This window comes from Pituophis catenifer, unplaced genomic scaffold, assembly GCF_029215685.1.
Source record: "Pituophis catenifer annectens isolate HBS135680 unplaced genomic scaffold, rPitCat1.0.hap2 SCAF_1, whole genome shotgun sequence".
Classification (NCBI taxonomy): Eukaryota; Metazoa; Chordata; class Lepidosauria; order Squamata; family Colubridae; genus Pituophis; species Pituophis catenifer.
In genome coordinates, this window is record NW_027256881.1 from 284,383,035 (window position 1) to 284,407,704 (window position 24,670).

Here is a 24,670-nt window from a genome sequence, read left to right on the forward strand (position 1 = left end):
ATCTTTTAGATGATGCAGTTGATATACAGTAATTTGCATTATTTGCTTAACATTATTATTTAAATGGAATAAATTACAAGGGAATTTGGACTGTCCCATGAAAGACTGTTGCACTAAGGTCTGATAAATCAGGCTTTCACTGCTTCTTAATTTAGGCCATGCAACAGGGAATGTGAGGCAGGATTCACAGCTGGCCTAGGGAAAACATTACAGAGACCTGAAGAGATACATACTGTATTTTTTGGACTATAAAATGCTCCAGACTATAAGACACACATAGTTTTTGGGGAGGAAAACAAGAAAAAAATCTGCCTCTGCCTCCCAGCAATTTGCCTCCTTGCAGCAAATACCCTGGTCAGCTTCAGTACATAATATTTAGCACAAGCAGCTGATTGGCGGTTGGATCTGCCTCCCAGAATACTGCCTATCAGCTGTTCCAGGCTGCGGGGATCGCCACTGCCTGTTGCCGCCCATCGCCACCGCTTCCTATTGCTACCTCTGCGCGCCCCATTTTCGGCCTCTGTGTGTCCCATTTTTGGCCCGTTCCAGGCAGCGGGGATAGGTGGCAGTGGGAATCCCTGCCACCTGGGACAGGCCGAAAATGGGGCACACAGAGGCCGAAAATGGGGCACACAGAGGCCGAAAATGGGACGCCTGGAGGTGACAATAGGCAACAGAGGCAAGAGTGGCGATGGGCATTGGCAATCCCCACAGCTGATCAGCCGTATTCCAGGAGGCAGATTCAACCGTCAATCAGCTACTTGTGATAAATCGGGCTGTGCTGAAGCTGACCAGGCTGTTTGCTGCAAAGAGGCAAATTGTTGGGAGGCAGAGTATGAAGGGTGGGGGACGGTGGATGGGCGGGGCTTCGGCAACATTCGCTGTATAAGAAGCACAGACATTTCCACCCACTTTGGGGGGGGGAGTGCATCTTATACACCGAAAAATACGGTAATCCATCTCTGATTTGTGGATGTATCCTATATTGGCTAATGACTGAAAAAGAATTACAAAGGCAAAAGGATTAAACAATCACTTTGTAACACAGGAAAATACCACTCAGCAGCCATCAGGAATTGCACTACAGAAATAGGATAGGAATTAGTATTGGGGATAACTATTGTAACTGAGCCCTTGTTGCTGGTTCTCCTTCTCTTCTCTTTCTCCCTCCCTTTCCCAACAGTAGAGGATTCTTCAGGGAGCTAATTCTTTGCATAAGGCATCCAAGGGCATGCCAATAGAAAAATGAAAAACATATAAGCCATAAATTTGTGTCTTTAAAAATATAACTATTATTCATGATCAGAAAATTAAATGTTCATTGGGAGAAAATGAAAGATGCATGCAATATTGGATATACTTAGGTTCAGACCTTCAGGCTTCTATTGTTCCTAGTTCTAGATTTCAGAAATTAAAGAGATTTGTATCTCATCTTTCCTGTTCTCAATTTTTTTTAATGCAACAAGGTGTTGTCTTCCAGCCTGATAAAGGCCAGTTTCATTATTCTAAGGAAGAGGCCCTCTGTAAAATGAGAAGGTGTTGAAAAGGCACACAGGAGGTTGATTAGTCTTACGACATAAATAAAGTGGTTGGGAAGTTAATGGCAAAACCACATTTATTCTGACTAACTATGTGTTATTAGCTATTAGACAAGTAGAGTTTTGCATCAATCATCCAAGTGCTAATACATGAAGTCTTATGTTTCAGTGACCTGAAAACATGTCTATCATTGATCCTCGGTAAAAACACTCCCTGCCTGACTGAAACTGCCTTTGATATGATCTCAACTTTAATTCCATCATATTTGAAAACTCTGTTGGATAGAATTTAGGAATGTCTATGCAAACATTAAAACAATTAACAAGAAATTATTTTCTGGGAGTGCAGTGAAACAATACAAAAAGCCCCTAAGAATAATAAATCTTCAAACTGGGATCAAAGTGAAATTGAGAAAACAAACAATCCCGGAAGTATATGTTATTAATCTGAATTATTTAAACCACAGTTCTTATGAATCAATTTTTATTCAACTTAGAAAAATTGGATGGAAGTTAATTTTTAACGATTATAAAATACTGAGAAGAATCAATTTAGCCATAGTAATCTAACGGCTAGAATGCTAATTTAGAAAAAGCCCCAAATTCATGTCTACCTTCAACCACAGAAATTCATTGGGTGACTTAGAACCAGTCATTATTACTCAGCACAACCTATATCACAAGGTTTTTGTGGGGATTATTTGGAAAAGGAAACATTATGTGTATCTCCCAAGTATAAAAACATAGAACATAAGTATGGAACGAATTTTGAAGTCAAACATTGTTATGGAATAATATTCAAATAAGTTATCACAGATCTTGCATCACTTATTAATACTATTTAATTATGCCTGCATCATAAGCTTCCCTGAAATCTTTACGTTAGCATCTAATGACGCAAGTTATCCTAAAACTGCCTTTACAAAATATTCCACTATATTTGCATTCTTATCAAAAACAAGTCATTAAAATGTTTGTGTATTGTTACCTTGTACATTGTCTGCTTTTTTCTTTCATCCCTCAACAGCCTAGATTTGCATTATTTATTTCCTCATTCTAGCTGTCAGCTTCAATGCCACCACTCCATATTTATCATCACTGACATCCATAGATCACATGACTTGTCATATGCTTCTATGGTGACATTTGACAGAGTGCCTTTATTGATTCTGTATGACTAGCATGTGTTCTTGAAAATAAACATTTGTTGGAAAAATATTGCAATTGAAAAAAGTATTTCTGACTAATGTTTGTTGCAGATGCCAAGAAAGTTAAACAGTTAGTGTGTTCTCCCATTTGCTCTCCTTTCCCGTTATCCAGGTCCTCCTCTGCCTGTACAGATATCTGTTTACTATACTTTTTTTTTCTTTTATTCACTCATGTCTGATTCTTAGAGACAGCCTGGACAAGTCCTTTCAATTTTCTTGGCAAGGTTGTCAGAAGTGGTTTGCCATTGTCTCCTTCCTGGGACTGAGAGAAAGTGATTGACCCAAGATCAACCAGCTTTGTGACTTAAGGCAGGACTAAAATTCTTGGCTCCCTGGCTTCTATTATATAGAATTATAATATCTGTCAGCGTTCCAGCACTGACATATGAAAGGAGAGGAGAAGCTTGAACTTTTGCCTACTTAATTCCTTTGAAGATTCTGTTTCCTCAGAGATGGGAGGAGGGGGGACATTCCTGTGATCTGACGGAGATGGGATGAGGAGAGTGGCTTGGAAGATAGCCAATGAGATGCAGAGAATTGGGGATCGGAAAGGGAGGGCTTGGGGGGCAAGGGTCAGTGCTGACCGCAAAAGAGCCAGGGACAGATCACTATGCTCAATAAAGAGAAAATTTCCTCAAAGATCGGCAGTTTGGAAATTCATTTATTTTGAGATAGCATCGAAACCTGACAATATCATTTAAAAGATAACCTTATTCTCTTCCTCTTATGATTTATTCAACTTTTCATTATCCTGACAATGTGCACTCCTTGGCTTCTATTCCATATCATTAATCAATTCCGAAAAAAGCAAGGAGAGGCAAATTACAGTGATGTCAGGATTCAGGAAAATTGTACTAGGCATTACTGCAGGGTTGGGGGGCTTTGGGCCTCTCCTTATAGAGAGAGACACTATAGTATACTGTACTGGCTCTCATATAGGCATAGAAAGGACAAGCTGATTATCTGTAGTCACCAACTCATAATTCCAAGTATCTTATTCTGTTGACTATTTCGGTTGGAATTGCTAGAAGATGACTTTGCTTACTCAAGTTCTTCTGCTTTTCTTACCGAGAGGGAAGGGAGGGTTCAAGGAAAGGTGCTTTAGCCTTGGATGCACTGTTTTTATGCTCAGAAATTAATTCCTGAAGATTAAAAATTAGCTTAAGAGGACAAAGAGATATTTAGTTTATTCTAATATGATTTAATGAAATATAGGCTGCAACTCTCAGCATACTTCCTGGAATGTAAACTTGATTTAATTAGGACACTGAATAGACATGCTTTAAGATTGCACTGTTACTTTTAGTGGCTTGGTAAAATCTCTTTAACCCCATACTGGTTCTGCCTGATGCTCACTTTAAAATACTGATGTTTAAAAGATCTGTTCCTCCCAACAGTACTGATATAATTCTATTGATAGGGCTCCAACCCATCCTCTGTAGCAGCTGTCTTTATCAATATCACTTGTAAAATCTGTTTATTGTTTATTTCCTTTGTTGTTTTGCAAGTATAACATTGATCAACAAATAGATGAATTCACTGTGTTCATGGAAAGCACTGAATCCCTTTAAACAAGAACAGATAGCTAAATCGAAGAAGAAGGGGAGAAATGCCTTGTTTTGGTGTCCCCAGGAGAGAGTGAAAGTCTCAGATGCTCAGTAAACATCTCCCCGTCACCGAGTTTGTCTGACCTTTTATTTTAGTTCTCCAAAGTTCAAGGTACTGGCAGTACAATTTAGGAACTGCAGAGCATAAACATACACCCCAGCCATTCAGCTGGCAGAATGGATGAGCAACTGGAGAGATGACAAGGGAGTGAAAGAAATTACCCCCTCCCAACCTCAATTCCAAATTTGGGGAACGTGTGTGTGTGTGTGTGTGTGTGTGTGTGTGTGTGTGTACAGGAAAATGCTCCTGAAATCTTGATTTCTTATATGGCTTTTGCCATTGCCAAAAGCAGACCCTGCAGTGATGCAGGTCTCCAGATCCTTTACTGTAAAAGAATTCAATGGTAGCCATTGAAGGAAGATATCTATTCTAGATTTAGAGGCATTTAATTCTTCTTTTGCTTTGATATTACATTCTTTTGTAGGGTATTATATGAAATATTGCCTACCCAAGCTAAATACAAAAAGAGATCATCTATTTTAGGCATTTGTCACTCATCTAAAACTGTATCTGCTCTTTCCTCAGACAGCGAGAGAGAGCTCTTCCTTAAGGCCAAGGATTTTTTTTTTTTAGTATAATTTAAGGGCTTGCTGTTTTACACAAACATTCATTTATTTTAATATGTGTCAACTGTTTTGAAGAAGAATGCTTAGCTGATGACACTTCCACACGAACTCTCTGCAATCTGACTGCTGGTTGTCAGGAAAATCAAGGTGACAGTGGAAGTGAGTCATACAGCACGAAAGTTTGGTTTTTCAGTGTCAGATCAGTTGCTGGTGAAAAACATCTGTTATATACAAAGTTTATTCCTGGATGAAAGTGCTGACTTGGTATGCATTACAGAGATCTGACTGAGAGGAGAGTACGTAGATGTGCTTTGTTCACAGCAAGCTGGGACTGGCAGGTGGAAAAATGGCATGCTGTAGTCTTTAGGGATAGCAATAGCACTTAGATTTATGTACTGCTTTACAGTGCTTTACAGTCTTCTCTAAGCGGTTTACAGAGTCAGCATATTGCCTCCAACAATTTGGGTCCCCATTTTACCCACCTCGGAAGGATGGAAGGCTGAGTCAATCTTGAGCCAGCTGAGATTTGAACTGCCAAATTGCAGGCATCCGGCAGTCAGCAGAAATAGCCTGCAGTCCTGCACTCTAACCACTGTGCCACCGTCGCTCAATGTCATTTCACGAATCTAAAGTTTGAATTAATGATGTACCGATTTTAAATACTACTGTGGCTGGGACAATATAAAGATTCCCTTAGTGTACAATTCACTCATTCACACAATTTTCTGTCTTCCTGACCTAGTCAGAATGGTGATAGGTAGACTACCCAATCTTGTCCTTCTGGACTTAAAAGCCCATTCTGAACTTGGCCACATTTCTCATGAGAATCATGGACTTGCACTGACTGGTATTTTGTCCCACACACAGTAAGGTGCATACACTGAATTAGGTATTCTGTTTAGCTAAAGCTAGTGTTCTGAATGAGGGGGAGCTCTCTTTAACTCTGGTATCATAAACATTATTCTCCACTTAGTCTTGGACTGGCATCTGCTATTAACCTCTGTAGGGCTAGTTAAAGACCAAACCCATGTGCCTGATGGGTCTGAATTCTACAGCATTTCAAGAATTTCCTGGTTCATCGATTCATGATGCTATGGAAGCCCTTGCTTTAGAGAATGATCTATGCTGGAAACCAGATAGAGAAAATGTAACCCTGTTAGTTCTTCTAAACCTCATGATGGCTTTCAGTACTATCAACCATGGTGGCCTTTTATCAGCCATGGTATTCTTCTGGTTGTCTATCAGAAATGACCATAGATGCACTGTTTTGCTGTGCGTCCACTTCTTTCAGTTGGGATGTATCCAGAAGGTGATGCTGAAGAACTACTGTTTAATATCTAGGTTGTTCATCTATGGTGTCCCACAAGAATCTAATCCTCAATAGTGTTTAAGTCTACCTGAACCTGCTGGGGGAGGTCATTCAGAGATCTGAAATGGAATGCCATCAGTATGCTGATGTTCCATACCCTCTAACCGCAAGGAAGCAATTAGTACCTATAAACGTTGCTAAATAATGAGCTGGATGATGAAAAACAGGCTGAAATTAAACCTAAAACAGACAGGTTATATTGTTGTTGTTGTTCAGTCATTAACTTGCTTCCAAATCTTAATGATCCAGTGGGATATTATTTCATTAGAATTGTTTGTCATTACCACTTCTTTGAGTTATTAAAAGCTCATGCTTGTGCCATTTATCTAATACTTTAGGTATTTTCTCTGTCAATCTTTTTCAAAATTGCCCTTGTTTTTCCAGGGATCACAATCTTCCCCAATGACTCTGCATTATGTGTACAAAATATTTAAGCTTTAGCTTCTTTATTAGTGCTTCCAATGAGCACCTTTTCAGTTTTATTTCATCTAATATTGAATTATTTGTTCTTCTTTTGATCCAAGTTATTGTCAGAAGTTTTCTTCAGCACCATAATTCAAAGATAGCATTTTTTCTTCATTGAGTCTTTCTAGTGTTCCAGCTTTCAAAGCCATATGTTATAGTTGGGAAAACTATGTCATTGACAATTCATATATTTGTTGTTAGTGGGTTCTCTTTGTATTTTAATAGCTTGTGTGCGTCTCTCATAAACTTTCTCCCAAATAGCAACAACTCTTTATTTGATATCTATTATCACTGTGTAAATGTTGGAGCATAGAAAGACAAAATCTGTCTATCAGCTTTCAACTATTTCAATTTCTTTAACTGTTTGCATTGAATTGGCATTGCCTGTTAACATAATCTTACTTTTAGTCACAGACCATTTTTTTAACACTGTCTCACCTACTATAAAAGGTTCCTTAGACATAGTGAATGTCAAAACTTTTTATAAAGTACAAATTAAGAGAATTACAGATGAAAAGGGAGCATATCCAGACTATGTCCCTTCAATTTATGAGAAACGTCTTAAATGACACTCAAGGGGTCCTTTGGAATATCTGTGTAGCACTCCCTGGAGTCCTACCAAGGCTTAAAATATCTGCAATCTCTACATGCTAATGAAGACATTGGCTTTAGTTTGCCTCTTCCGTTGTTGGACTAGGAAGTACCTGTGTATTGTTCTCCTTATTTTAATTGTTAACAATTGTTACAATTGTTAATTGTGATAAAAGACCTCTGGGAATGGCATGGGATGGGATGGGATGGGATGGGATGGGATAGCATAGCATAGCATAGCATAGCATAGCATAGCATAGCATAGCATAGCATAGCATAGCATAGCATAGCATAGCATAGCATAGAATAGAATAGAATAGAATAGAATAGAATAGAATAGAATAGAATAGAATAGAATAGAATAGAGTTGGAAGGGACCTTGGAGGTCTTCTAATCCAACCCCCTGCTCAGGCAGGAAACCCTATACCATTTCAGACAAATGGTTGTCCAATCTCTTCTTTAAAACTTCCAGTGTTGTAGCATTCCCAGCTTCTGGAGGCAAGTTGTCCCACTGATTAATTGTTCTAACTGTCAGGTAATTTCTCCTTAGTTCCAGGTTGCTTCTCTCCTTGATTAATTTCTGCACTGCGGACCCGCCAAACACTGATCAGCTAATAAACATTGCAGCAACAGACTCCACACCAGCTGCTAGCAGCCTTCACATCTTCAGTGTCCCTCCCCTTATTGCTTCGCTGGAGTGGACAACTCCCCCCCACAATTTTCAAAAGTATATGGAAAATGTGAACATATAATGACTAACTATTGCAATTTATCAGTAATGGAAAAGTAGTATTTTCAAATAAGATTCTAAGTAAATTCTGGAGTTATTTATTTATTTTTCATAATTCTTAATCACTCCTTCGGGAGAGGGGCGGTATAGAAATAAAATTATCCTTATCCTTATCCATTTCCCTATTAATAATAGTGTTGAGAAATATTTAATAGGATTTAAACAGACTTGGAACCATTTGTCTTCATATCTGCATATTTCTTTTTCTAGTGCCAAGAACGTAAGAACATTTAAATTTTGTAAAACTCTGGCTTGATATAGCTCAAGTTCTAGATTTAGAGCATTGCCAGGATCCTGGCTCCTTAGTTTCCCAGGCTATTTATTCTTTTAATCACTCAATCAGATTGTGGTTCTAGAGCATTTCCTGTTATCCCAGATATATCTCCTTCATTACATCCTTGAGTTTGCTGCTTAGTTGGGGTGAATATATATTCCCATCTTTGTTTATGGCATTCCTTCCTACACTGATGCTTGGAACAAATATTGGTGTTGTCATGATACACCAGCTTTTAGGATTAATCACTGATTTCTCCCTTTTTTTGGAATGTTATTTATATAGTTTGTGAGGGACACTGCAGGACTTTGAATATTGAGTATAGGGTCTTGGAGACATATGGACAATGACACCTCAGAAGGAATTGGGCTGTGACAAGTACAAGCCTTTTCTTGACGAACACTAGAATTAGAAAAATTAGAAAGGAGGAGGAGGAAGAAGAGGAGGAGGAGGAGGAGGAGGAGGAGGAGGAGGAGGAGGAGGAGGAGAAGAAGAAGAAGAAGAAGAAGAAGAAGAAGAAGAAGAAGAAGAAGAAGAAGAAGAAGAAGAAGAAGAAGAAGAAGAAGAAGAAGAAGAAGAAGAAGAAGAAGAAGAAGAAGAAGAAGAAGAAGAGGGGAAAACAATAATAAGATACTTGGTTGATACCTAGGATGCTGACAGCAACCTGTATCAACCATTAGCACAAGTCAATGGTATTTGTGATGCATTTTTGAATGTTCAGTTGACTGAGTTTCATGTTTAATGAATAAAAGAGATAAATATATGACTATATCAAATACAAGCCCCATTCATAGCAAATTCAAATTTTAATTTCAGGCTGTTTGCTTCTGATTGTGTTAGAATTAATTCAGTAGTAATTGATTAATTCTACTATTTCATACTTTGTTTTATGTGTGATCTGGTATAACTCCTAGCTGTTTTGCAACAATACAGGGAGTCCTCAACTTACAATCATTTGTTTAGCCATGTTTGAAGTTACAATGGAACTGAAAAAAATGACAACCAATCCTTGCACCTACAATTTTCATAGCATCCACACTGTCATGTGGTCGACATTTGGATGCTTGGCAACTGGAAATTCCCAATTGTGGTAGTAAGTCAAGGAATTATCTATACTAGAGATCAAACTGCCTTATTTTTATTTCTTGCAAAAATGATCATACTGCAAAACATGAAATACACACATCTGCAAATAAACTAATATTATTGGATTTAGAAAAGGATGGACAGATAAGAAAAAAAGTGTTTGCCCATTGTTCGGCCACCAGGCTGCCCAATCTTTGAGCTCAGAAATCATACTGATGAATTTAACACCATCCTTGTACTCAAGTCACCTGGGTATTAGAGATGCATGAGTGGATCTTTTGTTTTCCTTTTTTTGTCCATCTTCAAAAGATGTAAATAGATTTATATTGTTTTAATTCATTTGGTTTAGAATGAAAGAATGTAGTAGCTTCATTTTTCAAGCAATTTCTTTCAAAGAGAGGGTTTTGGAGCTTCTGTTTTAAGTTAAATCCACTCATAAATACAAGTCCTTTTTTATGTTTTGGAAATTAAGCTCTTCTTCATGTGCATATCACGAAAGAACAGGTGATATTACTTTCTAGTGTATCTCTTGCCAGCAATATTTTATAGATAGCTAAGGATGCAATACTAGTAATAGTTATTGAAAAACAATGTTCATACAAGAGTGGTTACAAAAAAACCCATAACATTCTGAGATAATATGAATGAATTGTTCTTGGAAAGCACTAAAACTAAATGTCCTCCAATGTTCCTGTTCCAAGACATAACACGTTTTTCTTGGAACTAGTTCTGGCACAAACAAAGAATGGAAAGTGTCTGTTCAGCAGCAACAGCTCTATTAGTTAAAAATAATAATTTTCAGATGAGAATTAGTTTTAAAACCCACTCCAACCTCTTATGCCAAAAGATCTGCTATCCAAGGAACCCTTTTCCTTCTCTTCCCAAGTTTGTTACCGTAAATGGGTTGTCAAGAAAAGAGATTGCTTTTTGGCTTCTGGAAGAGCCCAAGTCTTTCCTTAACAAAAAGTGAATGGCCTTGAAAACTAGAGGCCATGAACCAGGGGTGGGGTTGGGGGTTGGGGGTTGGCACTTAGTTTCAAGTAACCAATAAGAGAAGGGTGAGTCTCCAACTTGCTTACTTCACAACAATTCACTATAGACTGACTATTTGGGACAATTTGTGCTGGCAGAGGCTGAAAAACTTTGGAGCAAGAAAAGATGGACAGAAAGTGCCTTCACTGTGGACTTGGATTGGCTGAAGATGAGATTGTGCATATTCTCAATAAATGGATACTGGGGCATTTTTACACCAGAATAAGTAGGATATGTGGATGAGTTCTTGAATTAAAATATCGCTATTACAGCCAAAGTCCAGCCTGATAAAGTCTTAATAATAATAATGAGCAATAATACAAAACAGTAAATCTCTTATTAAAGAATATACCAGCAAAATCTATATATAACCAGACACAAACATATTTATAGGCTAAAAGCACTCTAAAACAGGATAAAAATTAGATTGTATTTGAACAGTCCACAGTCAAATGGCTGGTTCAAAAAAGCGGTTTATATATTCTAGATCTGGACTCTACATGCTATCACACAACATTTATGATGTTACATGTAATGAAGTAATTAAATCAAATCCTATGACAATAGTGAATGAATCAAAGTTGACTGTTAGAAGTAAAAAGAAGAAATATAAAGTTGGTTTATATGATCAAAAATTAAAACAAGATATGTTGTTTCCTCTGACAGCCCTATGCACTTTCAGCTCATACCAGGTCTGAGAAGATGATGTTGTATGAATTTGTTTACAAAAAGGAGATGGGATATGGGATGAGCAGACAAATGTTTGTAGCCTTAGAGGGGGTGAGGAGACATTACATTTGTTTATAGTTGAGATAAGGGCGAAGTCACTTCTTTATATATTTCTTTTCCTATTCTTACTTTTACTTCTTTCTCTTTTTTCCTGCACTTTTTACTCCTTTCTGTTTTCTTTTCTTTAAGTTTAGTTTGCATATTTTATGGTATATATACACACCCTTACATACACACATATACATATACTGTATATGCATATATATAAAAGCATAATTATTGAGCAGAGTTTTGTAGTTGTGTATGCACCTCTTATTTGTACAAAACAGCTGAAGAAGAGAAAGAAGTTTGACTTCAACACATTTCTATTATCCGTGTGTGTGTGTGTGTGTGTGTGTGTGTGTGTGTGTGTGTGTGTGTTATTCCATTTCCCAGTTTGGCAGCTTTTTTTCTGCTTCAGAATCTGTATGGTAAATATTCCTTAGTAGGCTGACTAGCTGTTCATATCAGTGCTGAAGCTTGTGAATTGTATGCTTTTAACTGTTTTGAAAACTTTTTAAAGGACTCATTTTCTGCCTATAGATTATAAAATAAATACTGTAATAATTGTATAGGCAGTTTGTTCTACAGTGATTTCAGTTGCTCTTTGTAGGCCCACCATTTAGTTTAGGAAAACAGATGTATCACTTTTCACATAAGCAGGAAGATGCACAGCAAGGCACTTCCCTCCCCGCACCCTTGTTTCTTGGAAATTTCTCATCACCCTCCTGCAAACCTTCCTTGGCATCCTTGTCAGGATAAAAGTAAGTGATTGAACTTGACCTCTGTCCTCAAATGACTGACTCCTGAAGCACTTGTTGGAATCCTGCATCAGACAGTTGAGAATGCAACTATGAGGGAGATGGAAACATGATACATGTAAAAAAAATAATAACCTATGGTTACATCTGAGATATTTTGTACGAAAAAGTAAACAAAATAATCAGGGAGTCACATAAGTTTCTTTGGGCAGAGGCTCAAAGAACACAACCTTGTGATCATTCCATTGAATTAAAATGGACACAAACATAATCTGGGAATAGTTTTTAAATATTTGAAGGGGGAAGTATGAAATTGCACACCAGTGACCTCCTTTAATATAAGCCAGTCTGTTTAGCAGGACTGACATAGGGCACTTAGGGACCAAAATGAGCTAGTGAGGCAGACCTCATTATTGTGATATGGGCCTTAGAAGAGTGACTTCCTTAAGCTCTTAACTCTAAACCTGCAAAATGCTTAGAAAAAGAGCAGCTCCCGTTTTTGCCTCCATCATTCAAAATGCTAAAAACATTGCAAAGAAACCAAACTCTTTATTAATGCTCTAAAACACGGATGTCAAACTCACAGTGTCATGTTGCCATCACGTGACGTTTCGTGATAATTTCCCCATTCACAAAGCTGCGGTGGGCATGGCTTGTGCATGACGCATCCAGCCCGTGGGCCGCCAGTTTGACACCCCTGCAAAGGAGGAGGCCTTTTTTAGAGAATTAAAAAGTTATTGATGGTTCTATTTTGTTTACAGGGCTCCGTGCCACTTTCTGCCAGTGTCAGCTCCTTTGGGTAAGATGTCCCTAGGTGACCCGTTTGCTCTTTTCTTCCGGAAGACCTCAGTTGAGGTCGTGCAGTGTGCCTAACCTCAGTTCAGCCCCACTGTTCAACCCCAACTTCCATCATCCCCAGCCAGCATGGCCACCAGTTACCATTAAGAATGCCATAGTGATTGGAAGTCCAAATGGAACTTCAGCCACATGAAGGAGGCAGCTTTGTCTCTGCTGCTTGCACATTTGGAAAGGGCAGGTGGTCAATCGGCAGCAGCACAGCCAAGAGCTTGAGAATTAACTATGGCTCCAAGTTTGAATGAGGCAATAGGTGTTACGGCAGCAGCAATGTGGTTGCTTTATCCAAAGGCCATAGCGCACGTACAGGGAGTCACTAGTTCTACTCAGTCTTCCGGGTTTCAATTTAGAAAGTTCAGATGTAGTCTAAAACATCTGGAGAGCCCGAAGTCAGCATAAACAAGATGCATTTTTGCTACTCCAGCGCAGACTACTGCAACAAGAGCTACACGACTCTTGGGAAAAGATGCAGCTGCTTTACCAAGTTGCAAGAAGGTGCTACTTAAAGCTTGCACCCTTCAAATAATCCCCAGAGCATTGCACAGCCCTAACAGACACATTCGTGACGATGCAGCTAGAAGCAAGCTTGACCATGCTGCTTTTCAAAACTAGAATCACTTAGTGTGATTCAGTGATGTCCTGTTCACAAAAACTATAGGAAATTGCAGAAGTTGCACCTAACGGATTGTAAAGCTATGGCTTGGGTACTGCTGATGCAAAGCTTTGGAAACAGTTTCATAAACATTTGACAGTTATTCACTATGAAGGTAATTGCAACAGCTTAGTTAAACTACTGTATTTTTCAGAGTATAAGACGTATCTACCTTTTTTGGAAAAGAAGAAAAAGAAATCTCTCTCTGCCTCTGAGCGATTTTGCCTCATTTCAGCAAACAGCCTGCTTTACTTTCATTTTCGTTTTCAGTATAGCTTGATTAGCACAAGGGAAAAAACATCTACTCCAGCAATTTACCTCTCTGCAGCAAGCAGCAGAGCCCTTGGAAAACAGCTGAGAGCAAATCAGCTGAGAGTCGGGAGGCTGATCCAATCAACTTGTGCTAATTAGGCTGTGCTGAAGCTGAAAGGAGCTGTTTTTTCTTGCTGTTTGCTGTAAGGAGGTAACTGCTGCGAGGCAGAGGCCAAAGGGAGGGGGCCAGAGGGTGGGCAGGGCTACATTCGGTGTATAAGATACACCTAAATTTTCACCCCCTTTTATGGGGGAAACAGGTGCATCTTCTACTCCGAAAAATGCGGTAATTCCATTTTTCTATACAGTTACATGAAATCCCATGACACAGAATTTTAATAGTTTAAATGCAAAACCAAAGGAAAAAAAATTCTGTTCAAACAATGTAATTTCAGACTCATTTATTTATAGATAAAAGGTATACAGTTCCTTTTAACAGTAGTTGTTCATTTTGTTCTAAGATCTGTTAACAAATTCCAGGGTGAAGTCTCTCACAAAGGCTTCATCAGAAAGCAATTGTTCTTATCGTCTTTATTGAATCGTGTCTTTCAGGCTACAATATTCAGCACAGATCTTTCTTTTCATGAACACATTTAATATTCTCAGAAACTTTAATTTCTTGTGATTTTCGGAGAACCAGACATTAAGTGCCCACTTCATTATTTGAAATGCAGGCAAAATTTGAGCATGGTATATGCCAAGAGACATACACCTTGCAGTTACATAAACTGACACAAAAGATTATTGTAATGTAAAAGCATCTATATTGTGTGTAGGTAGTGCAACAGTTCTATTTACCGAAAGCTGTCTCAAAAGAGTAACCTTGTAGCAGCTGCCCTGGTCTGAAGCTCCCCTCTAAGAGGAAAATATATATATATATATCTAAAACCAGAAGACCCAATTTCCCCTGCCAGCTTTTAAGCTAGCAATCTGCCCTGCTCTGCAGGACATTTGGACATTTCTCTCCATTAAATATACATCTTCATTACAATAAATACATTTTCAAGTTATAAAAAAAGTAGTACACTAACTGCCTAAGGAGGTTTGGCCCCACCAAAATCTAAAATCAAGTTCATTTTCCACTAAAAAAAAAAAAAAAAGCCCAGCGTATGAGCAAACACGAGGATACCATGACCAAGGCTAAGGCTGGAGGAACTTTTGAAAACCTTCACAACTTCACATGTGCAGCATCAGTTTGTGAGGTAGAGCAAAGCTCATAGCATTATAGTCATGGCCCTGTTTTGGATGAAAACATGCAAAGAAAAACATTTTATCTTCATCCCCCTTTCCCTTCAACAATTTAAAGAACACTGTTAATTTGGCTAAAAGTGCAAAACAGCAGCAGCTTCACTTGCATGAACTCTATAAATTAAAAGCCCTATTAAATTTAGTAGGACTTAATCTCTCTGGAGTATACAAATGAGACTAGGAAGTATTTTTCAACCAGCTTTCTATCGCCAGCAGCTAGTAGAATAGCAATGGGTCTCTCCAATCTCTACTCGAGACTAGAAATGTGGCTGGAGTCCAATGCTATTTAAATTGTAGTTATATTACCGTGCCTCCAACTACTCTTCTCTCCCAAGGTCTACATGTACAGGTTTTAAAACCTGACTTCAGTTGCATCAGCTCATGTATTCATGCATGTGGTCCTTGGTTTAAAAACGTTCATTCAATTTCATTTTGGTGAATACTGTCAATTTCATTATTGTACCAAGGGCTCCTCAGCAGGATATATACAGGGCAGGATAGAGATCAGGGCTTCCTCAATCGAGAACAAATGTTCATCTTCTACTTGAGGGCAACAGTAGCGCATGAAGTCTGCCAGCCGCAGAAGGTACTCAATGTTGTGTCCAGCACGGCCACTGGAGACTATGATTTGAGCTGCAATATCCTCTTCAGATGCTGGCCCCAGATAGGAGGGATTCTGGGGGGTTGCAATATAAACAAGAGCTAGAACAGGTTCATCTGCCTCTTCTTCCTGGGAGTAAAACTTCACCAGCTTGGTGTCATAGCCCCCAAGCACAGCTTCCCGCATGTTCAAATACTTAAGGACAGCAGCAATTTGAAGCCCGTGAAGTTCATAGCCAACACCCCACGTGCATCCCTGCAATCAGAAATCAAATTACAAGTTACTTACAGATGTCTGCTTCATTAAATACAAAATTACTTATCTCCATAACCTATACAAATAAGCAAATACCAAACTAAAAATAAATGTTATCTGCCATGTTTCATTGCATTTCTAAACAATATCAGGTCAGTTAGGTTAAAAGTCAGCTTTGTGATGAAAAAGCACAGTTCTGAAATAGCTACTCATTCCTTCCAAATGAGTTGTCCACAAAGCAATTAATACTATTAACTTTGCAAAAGTTAATAATAACAAAACTCTGCAAGACCCACAGTATCTTGGCCATGTGCCCATTTTTTTTCAGCAGTGCTACCTTATCATCTCCAAAATTGTCAAGATCTGTTTTCTTTTATCATTTAGATTATATTCACAAACATTGGCTGGTCTCCTAAATAAGCAGTACTCTACTGACCAAATAATCACTCATCCAAATTATAATTGGATAATTATAATTGCTGCAGGTCAAGTAACAGAATTACATAACCTCTAGTTGCAATGATACAATTCACTCTCCACCTTTCCCCTACAGCTAAACAAGGTGGGTAGTTCAAAATATAGGTAGTCCTCATCGCGTAGTGACCTTTGAAAATTATGGCACTGAAAAAAGTGACTTATGACCATTTTTTACACCAGAACAACTGTTGCAGCATCCCCATGATAACATGATTTACATTTGGATGCTTGACAGCTGACTCACATTTATTACAGTTACAGTATCCCGGGGTCATGCTATCCCCTTCTGCAACCTTCTGACACGTCAGTGGGGAAACCAGATTCATTTAACAACCATATTAGTAATTTAACAACTGCAGTGATTCGCTTAACAAATGTGGAGAAAAAAGTCGTAAAGTGGGGCAAAACTCACTTAACAAATTTCTCACTTAGCAACATAAATTTTTGGCTCAATTGTGGTCGTAAATTGAGGACTACCTGCAATTACTTGGTTTTAAGCCTTCTCCCCTCCCTCCCTCCCTCTGATTAGGCTTAGGCTATTGATATGCATGCCAACTGTTTAAGAAAATACTTACGTTATAATCTTCCTGAAGGGTGACCACTCTTCCAGGCTAAGAGAAGGGAGAGAAAGAGGCAGTTTTAATATGCAATACTGTACTCTTTTGCAGACCAACATCAGAAGCACAAGTTCTACCATCTCAAGGAAGCACCATTGGTGCAGTCCAGAAGTTCCCTACTCCCTCAGCATTACAAACTAACGTGGGAGGCTCTCCAAATTCTGCACAACAATGTCAAGCCAAGGGTAATCAATAGGCTCCACATCTGTGGACTCAGTGGAACTTACAATTTCTAACTCTAACTCCCTGAAACACAACCAATTCTTGGATTATCTCTTTATTTTCCAGTCCCACAGCCCATCCCACCATCCCTTCCACTCTACGGAAGGGATCTCTCATCTCAGGGGAAGCACTCATCCCTTTAAAAAAAACACACACACACACAAAAACTCAGGATCAGCCGCTGTCCTTTCCCACCCACTTAGTCTCACCTGGCAAGAACAGCCCTTACCGTTTTCTCGTTACCCCGGTGGAAGGTGTCTCCTTGCCAGAAGCGGCGGCTGTAGCCCCGGATATAGCCCACTTTGCGGGAAGTGAATTCGAAATCAGGTCTCCAAACCAGCGAACCGTAACCGAAGACCCAGAGCGGAGACTTGGGCGACCCTTCCTCTGTACCAGAGGGCTCCTCCTCCTCCTCCTCTTCGTCCTTCTGAAGCCTGGACGGATGCTCCGTTCCGCTGGAAAGATGCCGAGGATGCGGATCCCCCTTCATGACTCCGCAGCAGGAGGTGCGCTGGTGGCTCGGATCTCCGGGAATGGACTGAACCGAAGGATTAAGCTCGGCTAGCCTGGGATTTGGCACAAGAGACGGCGACCGACCACTCTAACGCAAAGCAAGAAAAGAGAACTGCGCGGTACCCCAGGTCTCCAGCGTTTAAATACCAGCTTGCCGGTAAGCCCCCGCCCAGTTGTCACGGTATCCCGGTTCCCGCCGTCTCTTGTCCAATCACCGCTTTCAGAAGCAAATAGTCCCGCCTGGAGAACGGCTTACGGAGACCGGATTGGTCAAAGCCGTCTGTCACACATGAGCAAAACGCGCCCGCTCATTGGTTTTTCTCTTCTCCACCGTCTCAAAACCAGATGATGCAACTCGCCTAGGAGCTTTCGAGGGAAATAGAGGTAGAGGATTGCGTCAGGCTACTCTCGCCTCGGGCGCAGCTTGGTGGGAAGAAGAGGGAAGGGCTCGATCGGGCTTTGGGTGTAGATTATAAGGTCTGCAAATATATTTATACTGGTTCCATTGGGCATTTCGCGGGTATGGTTTGCTCCGGTTTCCTAAAGGTGTGTGAATGTAAATAAGCATTACATCTCATGTTTGTAAGATATAGGTGCATCTCTATGTGTAATGGGTACTCTGAAGTGGATTCCTTCCTGATCATGAAAACAGTACTGTACTAGAAAAGGGAACAATCTCATATCAAAATATTCATTTTAAACCACAAAGGTGAAAATGGGTCTCATTGCAAAGGTAGAAATAATATGCTTGTGCAGGCAGCAATGGCCCCTCTATGGAGATTCTCGGTCATCCAGGTCATGGTTGTCTCAAAGGTGCTTTTTCAAGAGGCAAGTGGACTTTGGTTTTTCTTTGAAGACGATTCGCTTCTCATCCAAGAAGCTTCTTCACCTCTGGAGCTGAAGAAGCTTCTTGGATGAGAAGCGAAACGCCTTCGAAGAAAAATCAGAAAGTCCAGTTGCCTCTTGAAAAAGCACTTTTGGGACAATGGCCCCTCTACCCTCTTGTCCACATGCTTTTCTCAGACTTAGGCAAAGGATCAGGCCCATTTGACTAATCCTTGCCTCCACCTGCCAATAAAGGCGTTAAAGGATCCTGAAGAAGTAGGTTCTACTTCCAGCCCGCCCACTAATGCAGTCAGGAAGTTTGAACTAGAGGGAAAGACATGAAGCATATCCATCATCAGCTGTCATTTCTCTTTCCCATATTTTTTTCTTTTAATTTTAGCTTTATTGTACACCACCCAGAGTATTTTGTCTGTCAATGGACATCCATATACAGTTGCAAGAAAAAGTATGTGAACCCCTTGGGATTACGTGGAGTTTTGCATGAATTGGTCATAAAATGTGCTCTGAACTTCATCTAAGTCACAACAATAGAAAAACACAGTCTGCTTAAAATAATACTACACAAACATTAGATGTTGCCATGGTTTAATTGAACATAACATGTAAACAATCACAGTGCAGGGAAGAAAAAGTATGTGAACCTTTGGACTTAATAACTGGTTGACCCTCCTTTGGCAGCAATAACCTCAACCAAATCTTTCCTGTAGTTGCAGATCAGACCTGCACAACGATCTGAAGTAATTTTGGTCCACTCCTCTTCACAAAACTGTTTCAGTGTAGCAATATTCTTGGGATGTCTGGTGTGAATCGCTCTCTTAAGGTCATGCCACAGCATTTCAATCGGGTTGAGGTCAGGACTCTGACTGGGCCACTCCAGAAGGCATATTCTGTGCTGTTGAAGCCATTTTTTTGTTGAATTACTTGTATGCTTTGGGTCATTGTCCTGTTGCATCACCCATCCTCTGCGGAGCTTCAGTTGGTGGACAGATGGTCATATGTTTTCCTGCAAAATGTCTTGATAAACTCCGGAATTCATTTTCCCATCAATGACAACAATCCCTGAGGCAGCAAAGCAGCCCCAAACCATGATGCTCCCTCCGCCATGTTTTACAGTGGGGATGAGGTTTTGATGTTAGTGTGCTGTGCCTTTTTTTCTCCACACATATTGTTGTGTGTTCTTCCCAAACAACTCAATTTTGGTTTCATCTGTCCACAGTATATTTTGCCAGTAATGCTGTGGAACTACCAGGTACTCTTTTGCAAACTTCAAACATGCTGCAATATTTTTTTTGGACAGCAATGGCTTCCTCCGTGGTGTCCTCCCATGTACTCCATTCTTGTTTAATGTTTTCCTTATTGTAGATGTGTCAACAAAAATGTTAGCATGTGCCAGAGATTTCTGTAGGTCTTTAGCTGACACTCTAGGATTCTTCTTTACCTCATGAAGCATTCTGCGCTGTGCTCTTGCAGTCATTTTTACAGGACAACCACGCCTAGGGAGAGTAGCAACAATGCTCCATTTGTAGACAGTCTGTCTTACCGTGGACACATGAATATGAAGGCTTTTGGAGATATTTTTGTAACCCTTTCCAGCTTCATGCAAGTCAACAATTCTTGATCGTAGGTCTTCTGAGAGCTCTTTTCTGCGAGGCATGGTTCACATCAGACAGTACTTCTTGAAACCAGTAAACCCAAAACAGGTGTGTGTTTTTAAAGGGCAGGACAGCTGTCAGCAACACATCCAATATCATCACACTGATTGGAGTCAAGGTTGGCTCACTCCTGGCTCCAATTAGCTCTTGGAGAAGTCATTAGGCTAGGGGCTCACATACTTTTTCCTCCATGCACTGTGAATGTTTACATGTTATGTTCAATTAAACCATGGCAACATCTAATGTTTGTGTAGACTGTGTTTTTCTATTGTTGTGACTTAGATGAAGTTCAGAGCACATTTTATGACCAATTCATGCAAAACTCCACGTAATCCCAAAGGGTTCACATACTTTTTCTTGCAACTGTAAATATGACAAAATAAATAAATTCTGTCTCTGGATAGCATAGCAATGTGTCTAGGGCTTCTTGGGAAGGATGAGGTTAAAAAATAGATGCCTAGATGCCTTTAGCTTAAAACAAGTCTATCCCTAAAGCAGCAGCATCTGCCTTCTGCTTTGTACCACCATTCTTACTTTTCCATTTCATCTTTACAAGGTGCAATTAATAGGGTGCCAGTTTGGTGTTAGTGGTTAAGGCACCAGGCTAGAAACCAAGTCCTAGTCCCTCCTTAGGCACATAACAGCTGGGCTACCTCACACCAATCACTCCCTCTTAGCTCTAGGAAGAAGGTGATGGTCAACCGCTTCTGAAAAACGTTGCCAAGAAAACTGCATGGACTAGTCAGGGCAGTTGCAAGGAGTCAAAAACTGACTTGAATACGTTAACAAAAAGTTGCAGTGGTGGAACTATACAGTAAAGTCAAATTCAGTGTTAAGCTCTGGTCCTGGCTAGTAGTGGAATTTCTTGCATATTGCTACTGAGAGACACTTTTTTTATCTGGGGGGAAGGATAGTGATTAGTAAAACTTGCTTGATGGATTGAACAAAATGTTTACAATAAACCAGGTTTACAGACTGCTGCACTATCAAAGAATTGATAGGCCCATTGGCACACATTCAGTGTAGGAGTGTATTTAAATTACAGAAGGAGCTGCTGGGCCCCATGCACCCAAATTCATCAAAATTATACTTCTGGAACAGAGTGAGATTAAATCATGGCAAGACCAGGATGTTTCATGCATAGTTCTTGACAAAGTTGTACAGATAGTCTTCGATTTACGAGCACAATTGAGTCCAAAATTTATGTTGGTAAGCAAGACACTTGTTCATTGAGTTTTTCCCCATTTTATGATCTTTCTGGCCACAGTTGTTAAGCGATATCAGCAGTTGTTAAGTTAGTAACACGGTTGTTAAGTGAATCTGGCTTCCCCATTGACTTTATTTATCAGAAAGTCACAGAAGATGATCTACATAACCCCAGAATACTGCAACCGTCATAAATACATGCCAGTTGCCAAACACCTGAATTTTGATTATGTGACCATGGGGATGCTGCAAGTGGCCGTAAGTGTGAAAAACTATCACATCACTTTTTTTCAGTGCAGTTATAACTTTGAATGGTCAGTAAATGAATGATTGTAAATCAAGGATTATCTCTACTTCCCTCTTCCCCATATACAATTGAGGCTTCTTCTGGAGTCCATCATTCCTGGTAGAGTCTATGGCCAAGAGAGTCTTTGATAGCTTTGGCCTTTCCTGGACCATGAGATGTTGACAATAGTGATTCATGCCTTTGTCATTGCCCCCTGGCTAGACTACTGGAATTTAGTTACATGAAATTGCCCTTGGAGGTCATCTGAAAACTGCATCTGATGTAAAATATAATTATCTACCTGTGGAAGGTAGAATAACCTCTACTGATCTTCCAATGGGCTTCTGGGTCCAATTTGAGGTGCTGGTTATCACTATGAAGACCTTTATGGCTCAGGTTGCCATTGTCTGAATTTTCATACCCAATACATGTTACCTGAGAGGGAGGTAATAGTGTAGATTAGCTTTCTTTCCACATGTATTTGGACTACAACTACCATAATCTCTTGTCACTGGTCATGCTATTTAAACTTGATAGAAGTTGCAATCTAAAATCAAGGGTACCAGTTTACCAACCCCTTTATTAAACTTTCCTAATCTAATTATTCAAAATGATGTCCTTAAACATTGTATCTCGAGGAGCTAGGTTTGGTCACCAAAACAGATGTAACAAGAATGTCACATATGTTTCACATAATTTAGAGTCCATTAAATCAAATGAGCTCTGGATCATTTTTAAATGTGTCATTCTAAAAAAAAATAAGTTATGAGCTTAATTTATGAGCCGTTTAACAATTATTTAATTACAATTAAAACCAAGATGACTTCAGAAGTGATATTTCCATTACAAATTGGACTGAGTGTTTAATTTGAAAATTGCAGACTTACTTTCAAATCACTGGTATATACCCCAACGCTTCTAGCGTGGTTTGGGGAGAAATCTCTCTTTCTCTCTCTGTTTAATTACCTCAAAGATGTTTAGGAGAACTAAAGTTGAATATGTAAAGTTCCTGAACCTATTAAATAAAGAGGGAACCTTTGAGGCACATTAAATCTTTATCCTGGGCAGGTAATTAAAGGAGAGATATGGTTTCATGCGTTCCCTTTTACCAGCTGTGATTGTGATGTAGAATTCAGCACATTGACTTCTTGTATCTCATCTGTTTATATCATGCAATGTAGGCAGTTCTGGTATGTTCCAAATATTTGGTATGTTGAGCACCAGCAGGTTCCTGCCAAGTTCTTCTGCCCAAATTGAAGACCATGGCCAATTCTGGGAGCTTATTATTTCTCCTCCATCAACTTAAGCAGGCAGCCAAAATAGTTGTGAGATGGAGCTCTATTTCTTGATTTAGTTGGGCTCAGAGACAGAATCACAAATGGCAGTGGAAAAGATCCTGTAAGAAAAGAGCTTCTGCAGGTTTAACTATAGTGGAAATGTCCAAAATGCTCAGACATGTCAGCGTTGATGTATTTTAGCAGTCAACCTACAATAGTTGTAGTATAAAACATATTGGTTTTATACCACTTCAACTTTTGTTGATTCTTTCCCCAAATCTGAAGCACTGCACAGGGCAAACAGGGTGTTAGAAATTCCCTGGACTAGGGTTTCCACATTTCTTCAGAAGAACTAATTATTCAATCATCTTATTGTGTGTAGAATTACATCTTTTCATTTCCCTTCCAAGATAATCTCTCTGTCCATCCTCAAAATATGTCCTGGAGAGTTAAGTGAAGTTTCAGAACAGATGTGGAGGCCTTGGAGAGCTTGTTAAGATGTAAAAGAGGACTAGAAATTCTTGTTCCATAAGCAGAAGTCTTTTTTTACACAGTCTGGTAGGTTTTAAAATATTAATCTCTCTATCGCTCTTTCTGTTTCACTGACTCAGGGAGCCTTGGAACAATAGAAACATAATGTTTGCAGTTTTTCAATCCCGCCTTTCCTATTACATCTGATTTAATTCACTTTTTTCTATTAATTGGCTCAATTTCACCATTATCTTGTAAATGCTACCAAACCAGGATATGCATAGTATGGTGAAAAAAGTCAAGCACATTGGTGTAATTGAAGTTCCCTCTGTTTTTTATTTCCATTGCACATGTGGTGCAAATGAAAACCAGGCAATGCTTCAATCACACTGTCATGGCCAACATCTTGACATTTTTGCCTATCGCTTGAAAACACATCTGGTATCAAAATCTGTAAGGCTGCTCCTGAAAAGAAAAAAAAAGTTATTAAAAATTAAAACAAGATATAATTTGCTTACAAGAAACACCTATTAGAAAAAGAGACAAAATATTTGATTTATAAAAACTTGGGTGAAGAATTTATTTTACCAGGAACTAAAAATAAAGAAAGAGTTGTATTGTATATAAATTCCCAACTAAAATAAGATTCTGGAATTAATCATATGAATCCTTTCTGTGGAAAAGTGCTTTGGTTTTGAATTCTTAAATGATAGAGTGGGGCATTGAAGATCAGACACTTAAAGGGAAGGAGCTAAATATTACAGTTAAAGGAGAATAATACTTAAATTTGATTTTACTAATAATGGAATGGAGCAAAATATTTTAACATTGGACATAGATATTTTGGAACAATGGATACAAAAGTTAATTTTAATTGTGTGTGCCTCTAAAGATAGGCTGTATTTAAAAAATGATATGGAAAAGGAAATTGTTTTACTGGACAAGACAAATTGATCTGAAAGTGGATTTAAAAATGACAAACTACAAGAATGATATGGAAAAGGATGCAAAATAGGCCATACAAAAGAAACCAGCCAATGTGTTAATAATTAAAAGGAATATGC

At 39.1% G+C, this 24,670-nt stretch overlaps 2 protein-coding genes across 3 annotated transcripts in view; one reads left to right on the plus strand and one right to left on the minus strand.

Annotated features, from left to right (window-relative positions):
• The window catches only part of INO80 (INO80 complex ATPase subunit), an 84,047-nt gene extending 76,044 nt beyond the window's left edge, over window positions 1–8,003 (plus strand). For both annotated transcript variants that reach the window (XM_070940004.1, XM_070940021.1), the window contains one exon: window positions 7,956–8,003. In XM_070940004.1, the coding sequence (XP_070796105.1) occupies window positions 7,956–7,978 (23 nt within the window). In that variant the 3' untranslated portion in view covers window positions 7,979–8,003. The remainder of the gene's footprint in view (window positions 1–7,955) is intronic.
• A 7,424-nt stretch (window positions 8,004–15,427) lies between these two features.
• Window positions 15,428–17,949, minus strand: CHAC1 (ChaC glutathione specific gamma-glutamylcyclotransferase 1). Its single transcript, XM_070931315.1, has 3 exons — window positions 17,585–17,949; window positions 17,092–17,127; window positions 15,428–16,039 (listed from the first exon to the last, which is right to left on the minus strand). Exons 1-3 carry the CDS (start codon window positions 17,843–17,845, stop codon window positions 15,638–15,640), a joined length of 699 nt encoding a protein of 232 aa, XP_070787416.1. The 5' UTR covers window positions 17,846–17,949; the 3' UTR covers window positions 15,428–15,637.
• Window positions 17,950–24,670: the final 6,721 nt, after the last annotated feature.